At 34.7% G+C, this 14,518-nt stretch overlaps 1 protein-coding gene across 3 annotated transcripts in view; it reads right to left on the reverse strand.

Moving 5' to 3' along the window:
- Positions 1-14,518, reverse strand: part of Trpm7 (transient receptor potential cation channel subfamily M member 7) — a 109,128-nt gene that overhangs the window by 45,006 nt on the left and 49,604 nt on the right. For all 3 annotated transcript variants that reach the window (XM_074065933.1, XM_074065934.1, XM_074065932.1), the window contains exons 14-22: positions 13,780-13,920; positions 12,494-12,628; positions 11,208-11,488; positions 9,906-10,134; positions 8,573-8,728; positions 8,347-8,490; positions 6,939-7,067; positions 4,514-4,792; positions 785-959 (exon numbers count right to left, since the gene is read on the reverse strand). In XM_074065933.1, coding sequence (XP_073922034.1) covers positions 785-959; positions 4,514-4,792; positions 6,939-7,067; positions 8,347-8,490; positions 8,573-8,728; positions 9,906-10,134; positions 11,208-11,488; positions 12,494-12,628; positions 13,780-13,920 — 1,669 coding nt within the window. The remainder of the gene's footprint in view (positions 1-784; positions 960-4,513; positions 4,793-6,938; positions 7,068-8,346; positions 8,491-8,572; positions 8,729-9,905; positions 10,135-11,207; positions 11,489-12,493; positions 12,629-13,779; positions 13,921-14,518) is intronic.

Here is a 14,518-nt window from a genome sequence, read left to right on the forward strand (position 1 = left end):
AGTCTAACTAAGGCAACACTGAGTAAAAATGTGAATAGTAACAAAACTGTTCAACAAACTTAGTATTTACATTCAGAATAGGGTTGAATGGGGAAGGTTATCTCATGTATTAGCTTATCTAGAGAAAGAACTCAAAATTTTGATAAAAACCTGCAACTTGGAATCCCCTATAAAACTCAGCTATCTGCCCCTCAAGATTCATGCAGATTCCTTATTTTTGTCAGTAACATTGTGCTTAACTCCTCAATATTCAATCCACCTTGACTGGCCTAAGCTAATCATGTACCCATCCCCCAGTAACCCTTCAGAGATGGCAAGACAGTCCTAAGCCTACTTGAGGCTAATGAGATAAAATAGTTTCAAAAGGGAATCTTTTCTTCTAATGGTAACCATGGACAAATAGTATCTATTTCTGCTTCTTGTTTCAGATTGTTTTATACTCCTAAGGAAAACCTGTATGAATCAGACACTATGAGACAGCAAGATTTAAAAAAAAAAAAAACCCACACAGGTACTTAGGTAGAATTAACTAACTCTAAAGACCACTCTTCCTTTGAACTTTGTTATGTGAGCCAGTAAATGTTCTCATGATCTAACTCAACTTAGGCCAGATTTCCATTAAAGATGAAAAAATTCCAAAAATCTTTCTTTTCAATTAATCTTCATTTTTTTTTTCCTCTGGAGTTTACTAATACATTGTGGGAGGAATTTGGTTTTAGTTTGACTTTATGGACTTTAAAACATAAAATAACCAAAAGATCAATTTGTAAATGTAAATTCTTACCATCAATTTCATACGCATAAACTTCACCAAAAATCATCCAGTATGGATGAAAAACTATATCTTTAGCAAGAGTCCAAGATGGTGCTTCATGAGGATAAAGTATTGCCTTTCTGGGAACACCAAAACTAAGTAATACTAGAGCCATAATCACTACAATGTAGAACATATTGGCCACCTGTTTAAAAAAAAAAAAAAAAGAACAATGTTAAAATACAAGGGAATTTAACAAATTTTCATTTAAAAAATGTTTCTAATACTCTAACAGATAAACAGAACCGTTTTTATTCCTAATAATGGCATCCATGGAAATGTCACTTCATAAGCCTTAACATCAAGGAACTTATGTTTTTAAAGTAGGAAAGAAGGGGGGAGGGTAAGGAAGAAAAAGAAAATGAAAGGATAGAGAAGTCAAGGTCTATGAAGCTAAGCAAGCTGTAAGTATCTTTATTTCTGCCTGAACTATATTACTGATTCGAACTGGAGTCAGCCTTTCTCTACAATACAGAAAAATTTTCAAAGCACAGACACACGCAGGGTTATAGAATCGATTTCCATAAGCACCCTCTCCTAAACCTTCTCTTTTAATTGGAGGTACAGACCCTTGTCTACCTAGCCTTTGATAATCGTCCTTTGCTTACTTCACTTCCACCTATCCTGAACCCTACCAGGCGTCTTCTCCTTGGGTGTAAAAATCTCCTAAGAACAAAAAAACAAACAAAAAAACTGAATTATCTGAATTATCCGAATTATGGGTGGTGAAAAGGTAAATGATACCAATGTTTGGGTAATAAATACTTTTGCAAATCATGTAGTTTGTAATTCTTTAACTTCAGCAAAATTGAGAAAGAGCTTAACTCTTATTAGCCTAGTAAACCACTGAAAAATAAATTTTGTTATCAAGTCATCCTTATGTAGGAATTCAAAGAATTAAGTAAAATGTTTAAAATGTTTCTATCTTTGATTCCTCTCCACTTATTTATTTAGTTGTACAAGTTCTCAGGATTTACATTTTAAAAAGTGAATGCTTTCTCATCCTAGAACATACATATTCATCCCTGAATAATAACTGGGAGAAAACTGCATGCAGATGAAAAGACTACATTCATAATAAATGTACACTTCAATATTTTATGAACTAAAAATAACTAATGACAAAGCAATCTAAAAGAAATCACTATGTCTTAATATATTTCTAAAATGAATATATAGTGACAAAAAATGGAAGGCAGAAATGTTAAAAGATAATGTAGAAATATCAAATATATGAGGTTTCTGCATTTTTATTCTCTAAAGTTCGGGCGGCCCATTTTCCAATGTTCTATATAACCCACATCCTTATTGATCCAATCTGACTGCCAACTACTTCATATTCTAAAGGAAATCTAGTCAAGTTGTGCCTCTCTACTCACAACTATTTTAAGCATTCAAAGAACAGGTATATCCTTCTGCTTTAAGGAAAGCTTCCACAGAGTGGTCTTGTCCCATGAATCCCTACATTACCTACCATTAACTTAATAACTATATTGACTGTTAGGAAAAGACTCCCACACAATTTCCTGAAATATTTTGTATAGGACAGGTCCTTCATGCTAGATTGTCAGATTATTTTTTTAAAATATTATTTGTAAAGTCAAATTAGAGAAATGTGACTGCATAAAGTTCAGGACACTATCTTAATGTTTGTCACACCTTCTTGCATACCACTGAGTAAGAAACGTTAAAAAGTATTTGGTTAACAATTACAACTTTTTAAATTCATAATTTGTCATGGATATAAATATAAGATAATACAACTATCAAAACAGTGAATACTCAGTATTTTTATGGAGCTTCTTTCTACCTGTAATTGCTTTCTCCATCGAACCAACACATATTTACTAAGGGGAACCTAGTGTGTTAGGTACTGGGATGAGTGCTGGAGAACTAAAGGCAGACAAGTTTCCTACTCCACGTTTACAGTCTAAAGAAAGGGTAAATAATCCAGTATGATTGGAGTTTAAAGTATGTTTACACACAGACTGCCAGTCGTGGTGGTGCATGCCTCTTAATCCCAACATTCAGGAGGATCAAAATTTCGAGGCCAGACTGGGCTACACGGCAAGGCCGTGTTTGAAAAAAATAAATAAATAACAACAAAAAAAAGTTATAGTTAGGACGGGTGCAGTGTCTCAAGCTTGTAAATAATCCTAGCCACTCAAAAAGCAGAGATTGAGAGGATCCCAGTTGAAGGCCCCATCTCAACCAATAAAAGTGGGGCACCTGTCATCCCATGCAGCAGATGGATAAATAGAAAGACTGCTACCCAGGCTGGCCTGGGCATAAAAGCAAAACACTACTCGAAAAATAACAAAAGCAAAAAGGTCTGGAGGTGTTGCTCAAGTGGTAGAGCACCTGTCTACCAAGCATAAGGCCCTGAGTTTAAATCCTAGTGGCACAAAAATAAACAAACAGTAAATAATAAATAAAAAAATTCTGTAGGGATGGAACATGGCCCCAGAAGAGTATATAGCAAATAAACTTGATCTAGCTAGAAGGTACCCCCAAAAAAAAAGCTTCCTTGAGAAAAATGATGTTGGAGCTGAGGATAAATCTACATTAATTAGTCAAAAAAAGCTAAGGATATGTGAATACAGATGAAGCTAGCTATTTTAGGTAGAGAGAAGAAGAAAAGCTATGCTAATTAGGTAGGTCTATGAATTTTTAACTTTTTTTTGGGTAACACTGGAGTTTTAAACTCAGGATCTTGCTCTGGCTAGGTAAGTGTTCTGCCACTTGAGCCACACCTCCAGCTTTTTGCTTTAGGTTATTTTTTAGATAGGAAAAAAATCTGAGACAGGCTCTTGGTATGTTGCCCAGGCTGGCAACGAACTCCTAGACTTAAGGGATCCTTCTACATCAGCCTCCCACCAGGTCCTGCTTAAAAAGAAAAACTTAAAAGGCCTCTTAGACTACAGCATAGATAAAAAGAAGTCAAGGATGTATGACAAGCCTAGAGAAGTAGAGCACTTTGTGTAACAAGCACAAAGCTCTGAATTCAAACCCCAGTAAACACACACGCAAGGAAGATGTTAGTTACCTTTGGAGGAAACTTCTTTAAAGGGTACAAAGGATTCTATTATTTCTTACAACTCTGTGTGAACATATAATTACCTCACAATTAAAAGGAAAGAGAAAGAGGGAGCAAGGAAGGAAAGGAGGGTGGAAGGAACAGCAGGTGCGCAAGTAGACAAGGGCCAAACTGGGAAGGGATTGAGGATTTAATTAAGTATATTGATCTCCTGGAGCAATGCAAAGATGGCTAAGTGACAAACTCAGGTTTGCATTTTGAAATAATCACTCTAGCTATAATGTAGACTGAAGACAAGTCAGACTGATTGTGAGGAAACAGATGACTAGCCAACTGCAGGTGCTCAATGATGTGGTTTGATTTAGGGTATCAACAGTAAAGATGAAAAGAAATATACACATCGGAGCTAACAAGTTCATATTTTTATTCTGTCTAAATGCTAGCAAGTGGCATTTAAAAGTTAAAGCATTTAAAGATAACACAAACACAATGATTTCCTAACTGTATTCTATTAAATACTAAAGTTAGTAAAATATCCTTTGAGGAACAGTAAATTAGGAATACTAGACAGTCACTGACTCAATAAAACTATGCTAATACATACTTATGATTTCTAGGAAACAGTGAAACCCATGAGCATTAGCAAACAGCTCTTAACTTACCATTTTTCCAATCATCATTACATAAGGTCCTGCTTGTTGATTTACAGCTAGAAAATCTAGCAAACGCACATACCAAAATATTATGTTAAGACAATAAATTAATCTTCCAGCCACAAAAAGATGATTATCATATGCATTCTCAAAGTTCCATTTTGCTCCAAATCTTAGTCCAAATCCAATGAAGAAAGTAATTATGGCAATTGTATCACTGATATTGAAGTAATCACTAAACCATACTTTAATCTTCTGGCTTATTTTCCCAGCTTCAGACATAAAGATCTAAAGGTTTAACAAGAACAAAAAAAATTTAATAAATTTCTTCCTATTAAAACAAATACAGCATTTAATTAAAATATCACAATAAAATTTTAATTATATTTTAGTGCTTCAAATCTATGATCTTGGCATTTGATTATGTGTTTAATCACCAAAACAATAAGATAGGAGAGTTATGTACTTCTAATAAATGACCTGCTCAATCAAGGCCATCCACTTAAGAAGCTGAAAATCTTGGGTCACAACACAGGACTTTTTGTTGTTATAATTTCTGGCAGTACTGAGGTTTGAATTCAGGAAGCCACACGTGCCAGGCAGGATTAACAGTGTTCCCAACTCTACAACACAGTTCAGAAGATCTAGAGTACGAAATGCTTTAAAAAATTGTTTTACTTCAAATTAAAGCAAAACGTAGATACCTGGCAGTATCTCCCAAAGATGTCTTAATTTGCAGAAAGTAAGTAACATTCAATAGTTAAGGAGCTGTATTTATCCTAACTTAAAACTCCTCTTGAATATAGTGATTAAAATGTACCTTGTAGGAAGAATGAGAACACATTCACAGCTTCAAAATCCCAATACCTGAGTCCTAAATGCTAAAGTTTATCCCAAATACTTAAGTCTCCTTTTGGCTCTGCTCTCTTAACCAATTAATGACCCTTCCTACTAAGGTAATCAATCACTACCATCTCCTGAATCCTCACAGCACTGTTTTATGAATAGATATTTTACCACGTATCAACCTGCTTTCTTCAACCATGTTGATAAAACAGATTTCAAAAAACATAAGGAGAGGACACAGCAGGAATTTTAAGTGCACAGTAAGTTATTCAATAAAATAAATTCCTATGATACCTTAATGAGAAGGAGGTACCATGCCTTGCAATTATATTTTTGCAGTATTGAGGTTGGAACTCAGTACCTTGCACATGCTAGGCAGGTGCTTCTTCTCTTGAGCCACACCCCCAGTTCCCAGCCCTTTTTGCTTTGGTTATTTTTGAGATAAGGTCTTGTGTTTATGTCTGGACTGACCTCAACAGCGATCCTCCTATTTACATTTTCCATGTAACTGGGATGCCAGGCACATACCACACCAGTTTATTGATTAAGATGGTGTCTCTCAAGATTTTTGCCTGATTGGTCTTGAGCCCCAATTCTCTTGATCTCTGTCTCACAAGCAGCAAGGGTTACAGGCATAAGCTACCATGTCCGACTTGGAGGGTTTTTAAGTAAGTAATTTATTTTTTGTCTTTTATCTTTTTTTGTTTGTTTTTTGAAAACCAACTTTTCATGAAGAAGAGTATTTAGAACTGTGTTGCTAATGAAAGCCTATCTAAGAAAGTGCATTTCTTTACAGAGCTGTGTCACACCATACTTTGCACACCTCTACTTTCCCCTGTTAAAGTAGAATTAAGTCTCAAATAATGCCTTTTCTTTTATATCCTCTAGAATGGGACAGTACTGTCATTCCTCCATGCATGTAAACTATCTTGTACATGCTCTATGAGATGTAGTATTGACTGTGAATATACTTTATTTATCAGAGCTGTTTTTATGATGCTGCTCTACAGTGTTTTCTTTCCAGAAGATGACTGAGAGGTTAATTTTTAAAATAGCACCAGGTATCGCCAACAGTAACAGAATATTGCTATTTTCTTGGGTTTTGCTTTTTACTTTCTCTTCTTTTTATTTTAACAGAGTGTTAGATGTCTCTATAATTTTGTTCAGAACCTGGAATAGCTGTTGCTGTAAATGATACATAACACATTGCTATTATTGGTTTTTATATAAATATAAATATTATAAAATTTGAATTTTTGAAAACTTTAGTGGTACTGTCAACTTTGGGAAAAAGCATCCACTTTACCATGATGAATTGGCACTGTACATTAAACAATAGCCATATTAGTCTAGAAATATTAAATTTTTTTCCATTTTTACAAGGATAATCCACTGTATTAAAAAAAAGTCTTAACTAAAAGTATTCTCTAAATAATGGGAAAATAAAACTCATGTTCTACACTTTTATAATGTTACTAACCTATACAAATTACAAATACACACATACCCACATATGCACCCAAAACTAAACAAAACAAAATTCTGCATATACATATTAAGCTACTAGTAGGAAAAATGAAAGACATACCTCACGGACTTTTTCAATGGCATAGGTAAAAATATAAGCAATAACAATCCATTCTTGAACTGAAGGTAATCGTTCCATTTGTACAAGAACTACAAATGTATAAAGCATCAGAAATCCTAAATATGCCAACTAATAAAAAAAAGAAATAAAAGTTGTTTGAGTAAAACTGATTTCAAAACAAAACTTATTGTGGCCATTTTCATGTAGATATAAAAACTGATGAGAGTTATGGCAGGCTAGGGAAATAAACTGCAATAAAGAAAGAAAGAAAAGAGAAATTCTTGTGGTCACCAAGATAGGCTGTTTTTGAGTAGCCATTCTCATGAATGAAAATATGAAAAACCCAAATTATTTCCATTAGTGGGGACAAAATCTGGAGACCAGGTAAACGAGATTTTCATTGGAGGGAGGAACAAGAAATTTTCATGAGATGGAAATTTAATAAATAGATTAATTTATATAATCTATTTTATTGTTTTATTTTGTTATTTATTTATTTAATCTATCAGGTTCATAGGCATGAGTGTGGGTGACAAAGTAATGGCTGAAGGAACAAAGACTCAAATGTTCATCTCAGCATCCAGCCAATTGTAGGCTTTGACAATTGTCTGACACTGATGAAAATGAAAACAAGAACAAAATTTAAAAATACCTTAAGAGTTTACCTGGAAAGGGGAGTAAAACCCCATTCACTCAGACTAACCCTCTACTAAAGTAGGGGTTAATCTGGTGTGTTTCTTCAAGTGTGTCAAACCTGAGGGAGAATGACACTCATCTGCCCTTTCCCCAGTAAAAATACTCAAACAACGAGCAAAAACTACATTTCAGCAGGTGAGTACATTCCTCTATGAACATATGCTCTTTAATCTGCTAGTAAAATCTACTTTTCCATAGAACAAGAGAAAAGTCAACTTAGCATGTAATCAAGCACATAAGAAATAAGCCGCTATAAATGAAACCATACAAATAATCTGGATTATTCTTTATCACAACAAAGAGCTTTATGTTTGAACTTTTGTGTGTTATTTACACAATCTTAAGGCATAAAGAAATTACAATTGCATATCAGTCTTTCTTTTGGTTAATCTTTCAACATTATTTTTAGATGATTTGTATTTAGCCCACTTATAAAGGGCTATCGTTATCACAGATTTGTTTAGTAAGTTTTTACTTCCAATTAGAATTAAAGTGTTAGTGTTTATCATACTAGAAGTTAGAAATGCAGATGAAACTAATCCAAATTTCTTTTAAATGGGAAATACCTTTTCATTGATGTAAATTATATGAGATTAGTATGGAGTCTAGAACAAGGTTCCCTAAATCATTATCTTTTAAAAACATCATGTTCTTCCCCAGCATCAAAATACAACAAAACAAAAAATCATACACATACAATATAAAAACCTACCGTGTTAAACCAGAACTTTACGATTGGTGCATGATAAAAGGCATAAAACTTTCGTGTGATTGGAAGCTTTTTTGATTTTATATGGATCTCCATTTCATTCTTTCCTTCAGTACTGTCCAAAATTCTTACTTCTTTAAACACATCCTAAAATTAAAAATATACATGTATACTTATTGTGTACTTATTCACACCAAAGCTTTTTTACTACGAAGTGTTTCCTTCTTACCATGGGGATCTCTTCTGCTATGTTCTGAAAGTTGTTTTCGCTATCTTCCATTGTCATCTGATGAGCATCTTGAGATTGTGGGATATGGGACATTTCAGCCTTGGTTTTATATTCTAGCATTAATATAGCAGGTGGGACTAAAATGCTTAAAATGACCTAAAAGTTTTAGAAACAGAAAAGTTTGATTTCCAGTTAGAACTAAAATGTTCACATCAATGACTTTTAAAAATATAGCAAAACCATAAAAAGACATTAAACATTTTGTGATTGTTAGTTATTTTACCCTAGAAGTATAAAGGCAAAAAGAATTCTTTTTTTTTGTCTCCTCTTTTTTGGTGCTGGGGATTGAATTGCAAGGCCTGACCTATGCTAGGCAAGTGCTCTATCACTGAGCTATATCCCAACCCCAGAATTCATTGTCTTTACAAATTATATTTGAAGAGGCCCAGGTTTAACTGTTTTAAGGAGTAACAAAACACTTGAGTATTATGATGACAGTGTTGAATAGATGTCAGTATAGACTTGCCCTTTAAATAAAATCAGGTTAAAATTTGTATAGAAAATATATTTTCTTTAAACAAAACTCAAGCATTATGAAAGTACTCTGGGCTTAATTTTATCTGAAATCTCTTTATAAGTGTTCCATGTTGTAACATGATTATTCAGCTCATGCTTCTATAAATGAAAAGGTTTATTTCTACAATTTTACATATTACTTGATGAAGAAATTATAATTGAGCAGAAGGCGTTTGGTTAGCCTTTCTCTCACCACCACTTTTAGTAGATTCTTAGTATTTATTATTGCTAAACTACTTGACTGATTTCTGCTTTCTACATTTCTGTACCTTATTTAGAAAGATATAAGAATGAAAAAAGCTTAAAGCATTTTCTCTATGACAAACGGAAATGACTGACCATTTTATCCAATTCTTAGCCTTAAACACTGTACATACAGATATAATTATTCAAAACTATAAACTAGGCATATGGATGTACTTATTCAGTATATTCTAAGTAACATAAAAAATAACAGATTAAGATGGTCCTGAATTTTGGAATCTAGGAATCATCCTTTCATAAAGCAGTACCTCTTCATGGCTGCTCAGGACTGTAAAAGCCACTATTTCCAAACGGTTATTGCCCTCATACTTCTCACTCAGGGAGGGCCATTAATCATCCACATTTGGAAAAGACTCATGAATACTGTTTCTTCTTCTTCCAGTTTCCCTCAGCCTCATAAACCAAGACATTTTACTATTCCTCTGTTCGAAGCTATTCCTCTGTTCTTTGTAGCTAATCACACACATTAAATCAAACTGTTTCTAAAGTATACCTTGTACCAGGAATTTTTCCTCATATTCAGCCTTCCCATCCACATATCAGACAACAGCATTTGTGTGCAGGTGTGGGCTACAAAAGGTCTCAGTCTTGAAGAAACTGCTAACTTAAGGCAGGTTGAATTACTCCAGTTTTTCAGTTCATAAGTGAGTAATTTCATAGCCATGGTTTCATCTTGTCTGAAGGACTGTTCCAATAATTCAACTGCAAGTTGACCAAAATCACTATAGAAAGATAAAAGTCAAAATACACTCAAATTAACAAATTGCAGTATACTGTTTTGTTTGTTTGCTGCTGGGGATCAAACTTGGAGCATGCTAGGCAGGCACTCTATATCTGAGCTATGTCTGCAGCCCAAATTGCTGCACTACACACACTTATGGAATTATGAGGCAACAGAATCATGGTAGCTCTATATCCAGACATTTGCATCTATGGGGGAATCACAAAATACTAAAATATGTCACATTAAATGTAAAACTGAAAAGGTGAATCCAGAGCACTTTCTCCTTGTCTTACCTTTAAGATTATGTAGCCTCACTGGGAACCAAAACTGTCAAGGACAGAATGTTCTGTTTAAAAAGTCTCTATATTATATTTCAAACACAGGTGGAACCTGGTAGAGAAAAGAATCACGTGGCCAGGGACTAACCTCATCATGAAAAAATCTGAATTCTGAATTCCCACTAAGTAATCATAGGACCCTATATAAGTTATTTTCCATAACAACTGTTATTCTCTTCCAAAGACTGTCCACCTGGGGACAGAGAGGTCCAAGTACCTGTTATAAAACTTCTTCAAATTAACTTTTCAGCTTAATATGACAATACTTCCTTAAGTAAACTATAAACTATACTATTTTACTCTTCTACATATGTGATTCCATCATCCAAGATGTCCTCCCAGTTGACTTGAGCCCATTTCTTTATAACATACTTTAAACCTCCTTCCTTCATTTCCTTACCATTATAAATGGAATTCTTCTTAATCTAATTGCTACCTTGTACATTTGCTCTTTTAGATAGGGTCTTGCCCAGGTCAGCTTCGACCCTGATCTTTCTTCCTCTCCTAAATAGCTGGGATTATAGATGTGTACCACAAGGCCTGGCTCACTTCAAATTTAAAAAAAAACAAAAACAAAAACCTAATGTTTTTTAAAATAATTTTTTTAAATTTATCAATAAAATTATATGCACACACATATCCCCATTAAGCACGCAGCACTATAAACTAACATTCACTCAAACACTATATTTTGTATTTTTAAATTGTTGTCAAATGATAAAATGTCACTTACTTGGAATACTGTTTCAGTTCTTCTGAAGTATCATCTACCAGGTCACTCTGCTTTGCTTCGTATGCCATTGAACGATAGATCTTACAGGCAACTAACGCTTTTGCCATTGATTCTTCACCATGCTGCCATAAAAAACGAGCCATGACCTGCCTCTTCATAAGGCAAGCCCAAATTAACAATTCATTAAGTGGATAAGGGAAACGCTTGGTTTCTGGATCATCAATATCTACAATTTCATCTTTGGTTCTTTTCTTCCTTCCTTCTTCCACACCTGTATCAATCTTTAAGGGAAAATAAATGTTATAAGGCTCACTATAATAAGACATTCACATTAGTGAAAAAATTTTTATAAAGGCTGTAATGTTTCAAATATATGATACATTTTAATACAAGTTTGAATATCTTTGTCTACATATTAATCAAGTAAAATGGAATAAAACTTGTCAGTTAAAAGTTTTACAAAATCTGATCATAGCTAAACATGAATAATTTAACAGAATCATTAATTCACAATGAATGTCTTTGTATATGGGGAAAAAAGATTCAGATATAAAATACCCAAAACCAAAAGATAATTCTCACTAAAAGAAGTAGTTATTACTTACTAAGTACTTCACGCATTGGAGGAGTAGGGAAAATAAGAACTTGAATAGTGTTGATATTACTCACTATACAAGAATGAATACAGAAATCTTAAATTGACTGAAACTATCATAGGAAAAGGACGAAGGTAGAATGAAGAAAATCAGAGATAAAACAATCGGGGTTATAATACATATATATATATGGAAATACCACAAGGAAACTCCCTGTGTCTACCTTTATGTCAAACAAGCTAAAATGTCATGTTTTTCATTTTATCTTTTCTCTTTTTCCACCTACAATATTGGGGAACAGGAGGGCGGAACAAGTCCTGCCCAGGAGGGAGGGCTGGCACCAGTGGGAGGGGGGAGGTGTTGGGTAAAAGGAGGTAGGAGGGTGAATACAATGCAAAAAATGTGTACACATGTATGTAACTGCAATAACAGTACCTGCTGAAACTACTCTAGGAATCAGGGGAGGGAGATGAAGGAGAATCGTTGAGGTGAATTCATGTATGATATATTTGTAAGAACCTGAGTAAATGACACAATGTACCTCCACCCACCACAACAATAAAGGAAAAAAACAAACAAACTATGTACTTAAGAAAGTACAATGTGAAATCCAGAAAGAGTACTATTTACATTAACATACTTCTGATGAGCTAAATACACCTATTTTCTTTCAAAACTAAACCACTCTACCTTTGGTCTGTAGGGCTGTGCTGTTTTGATGAAATGGTTGTGTCTAGTCTTCTCCTTTTTGTCAGCTCTATTGCCAAAAGACTCTTGATTCTTTCGCAGCTGAGGGGTGCTACTGGAGGCATTCCGGCCAGATCTCTGAAAGTGAGATTTCAATATGCTGACATGTTATAAAAAACTCAAGATTAGTTTATATATGTGTTCGAATGTTTATATACGCATATAAACGAAATATGAGTGCCTTATGATTTTAATCACAAAGTTTTCTTTTTGAGACACACCCTTATGTGTCTGGCCTTAAACTGGCAACCCTCCTGCTTCAAATATTTCTAATTACTCTTAGTTGAAACCTTGTACTTTAAAGACAATGTTACTTTCACTATTCTAATTAACTAATTTGAGGTGGGGGAGTATTAGGGTTTGAACTCAGGGTCTTGAGCCATGCCTCAAGTCTTTTTTTTTTTTTGGTGGTGTTGGGATTTGAACTCAGGGCCTCATGCTTGCTAGGCATGTGTTCTAACATTTGAGCCACTGTGCCAGCACCCTCAAGTCATTTTTGAGTCAGTTATTTTTCAGATAGGTCTCACAAACTTTACCCTGATGGCTTCTAACCACAAGCCTCTTGTTTAGTTGAGATTATAGTTGTGCACCATCATGCCCAGGCAGTGCTAACTTTCTAGCCCCAGCTGACCTTGAACTGAGATCCTCCTATATCTGCCTCCCAAGTAGCTAGGATTAAAAGTATAAGCCACCATGCCTGGCTACCTAATGTAACTAATTCTATTTCTGCACTTTTTGTGGTACTGGGGATCCAACCCAGGGCCTCATTCGTACTAGGCAAGCACTCTTATCACTGAGTTACATCTCTAGCCAGCTCTGTAACTACTTCTTTATGTTTAAAATGTATGGGTTAACTTAATTTTTTCCCAAGAAGGGCAGACTGTCACCTCACTTGGATGCATTGAGCGTCCTGGAAGCTTGATTACCCTATGTTCTCCTACAAATAGACCTTGAGAGCTTGTTTGGAGGTTCTAGCAGTTAGTTACTCATACACCCTTAGGAGAAGAATGGTTCTCCTCTTCCAGGGAAGGTCATCCTCTTTGACCGAGCAAGCAGCTTTGAGAGGGACACACATGGAGCAGTGAGAGAAGAAGGGGACACCTGCCTAGCCAGCCAGATCAGCAGAATCAACCCTGGATTCTCAATGGGTGACATATGTTGCTACCAAATCACCCTTACAGCCTAAAATGCAAGGGTTAACTTCAACCCCCACCCCAAGCCTTACATACCCGATTGCTTCCACCAAGACTATTGTATATCACTCGAAAGCGTTTCCGAGTGTAGGTACATCTGTAGGTTCCTCCCATGAGGTATTCAATAACAAGTCCTATGTCAATTAGAGTGATCTTATATCCTGGAGGAAGATTTCCCTGGAAACAAAAGAGTACTTTAAAATGTAGAGGATATTTTTCATATGCCAATTGCCATTCTACCTCTCCAAAATGACAAATGTTTATTTGTGGCAAGAAGCTGGGATTACTATCTTCACAGGAGAAAACAATGACTTGTTTCTCCATTTCTTTTCATACGAGGGGATTCTGACATTTTGAGTTCTCAAAGGTGTGGCTTGGGACAAGAATATGACCTAAAACAGGTGATAACAACTTCATCTCCATTGCCCCAATATTTCACACACAGAAGCAATGGAACTTCTAAGACCAAGTGTTTCATTTTGACAGTAGTACAGTGTAACAAATTACCTTTTCTAAAAAAAAAAAAAAAAAAAAAGTTATGCGTTATTTTTCCAAATTAACCCGGAAATAAACAGTTTTTAAGCAAAAGTTATAATTGCTATACTATGGATTGTACACAATTTTCTATCCTTATTCAGGATTTAACTACCATCTGTAATAGTGCTTAAAGCTAAGACTTCATTTTCCTAGGGCAACAAACAACTTTTAGAATACAAGCATTTATGAGTTTATAAGTTAGTAATGCTTCAATATTTCAAAATTTTAAACTTACTAA

This window comes from Castor canadensis, chromosome 2, assembly GCF_047511655.1.
Source record: "Castor canadensis chromosome 2, mCasCan1.hap1v2, whole genome shotgun sequence".
In the NCBI taxonomy this organism is placed as follows: domain Eukaryota; kingdom Metazoa; phylum Chordata; class Mammalia; order Rodentia; family Castoridae; genus Castor; species Castor canadensis.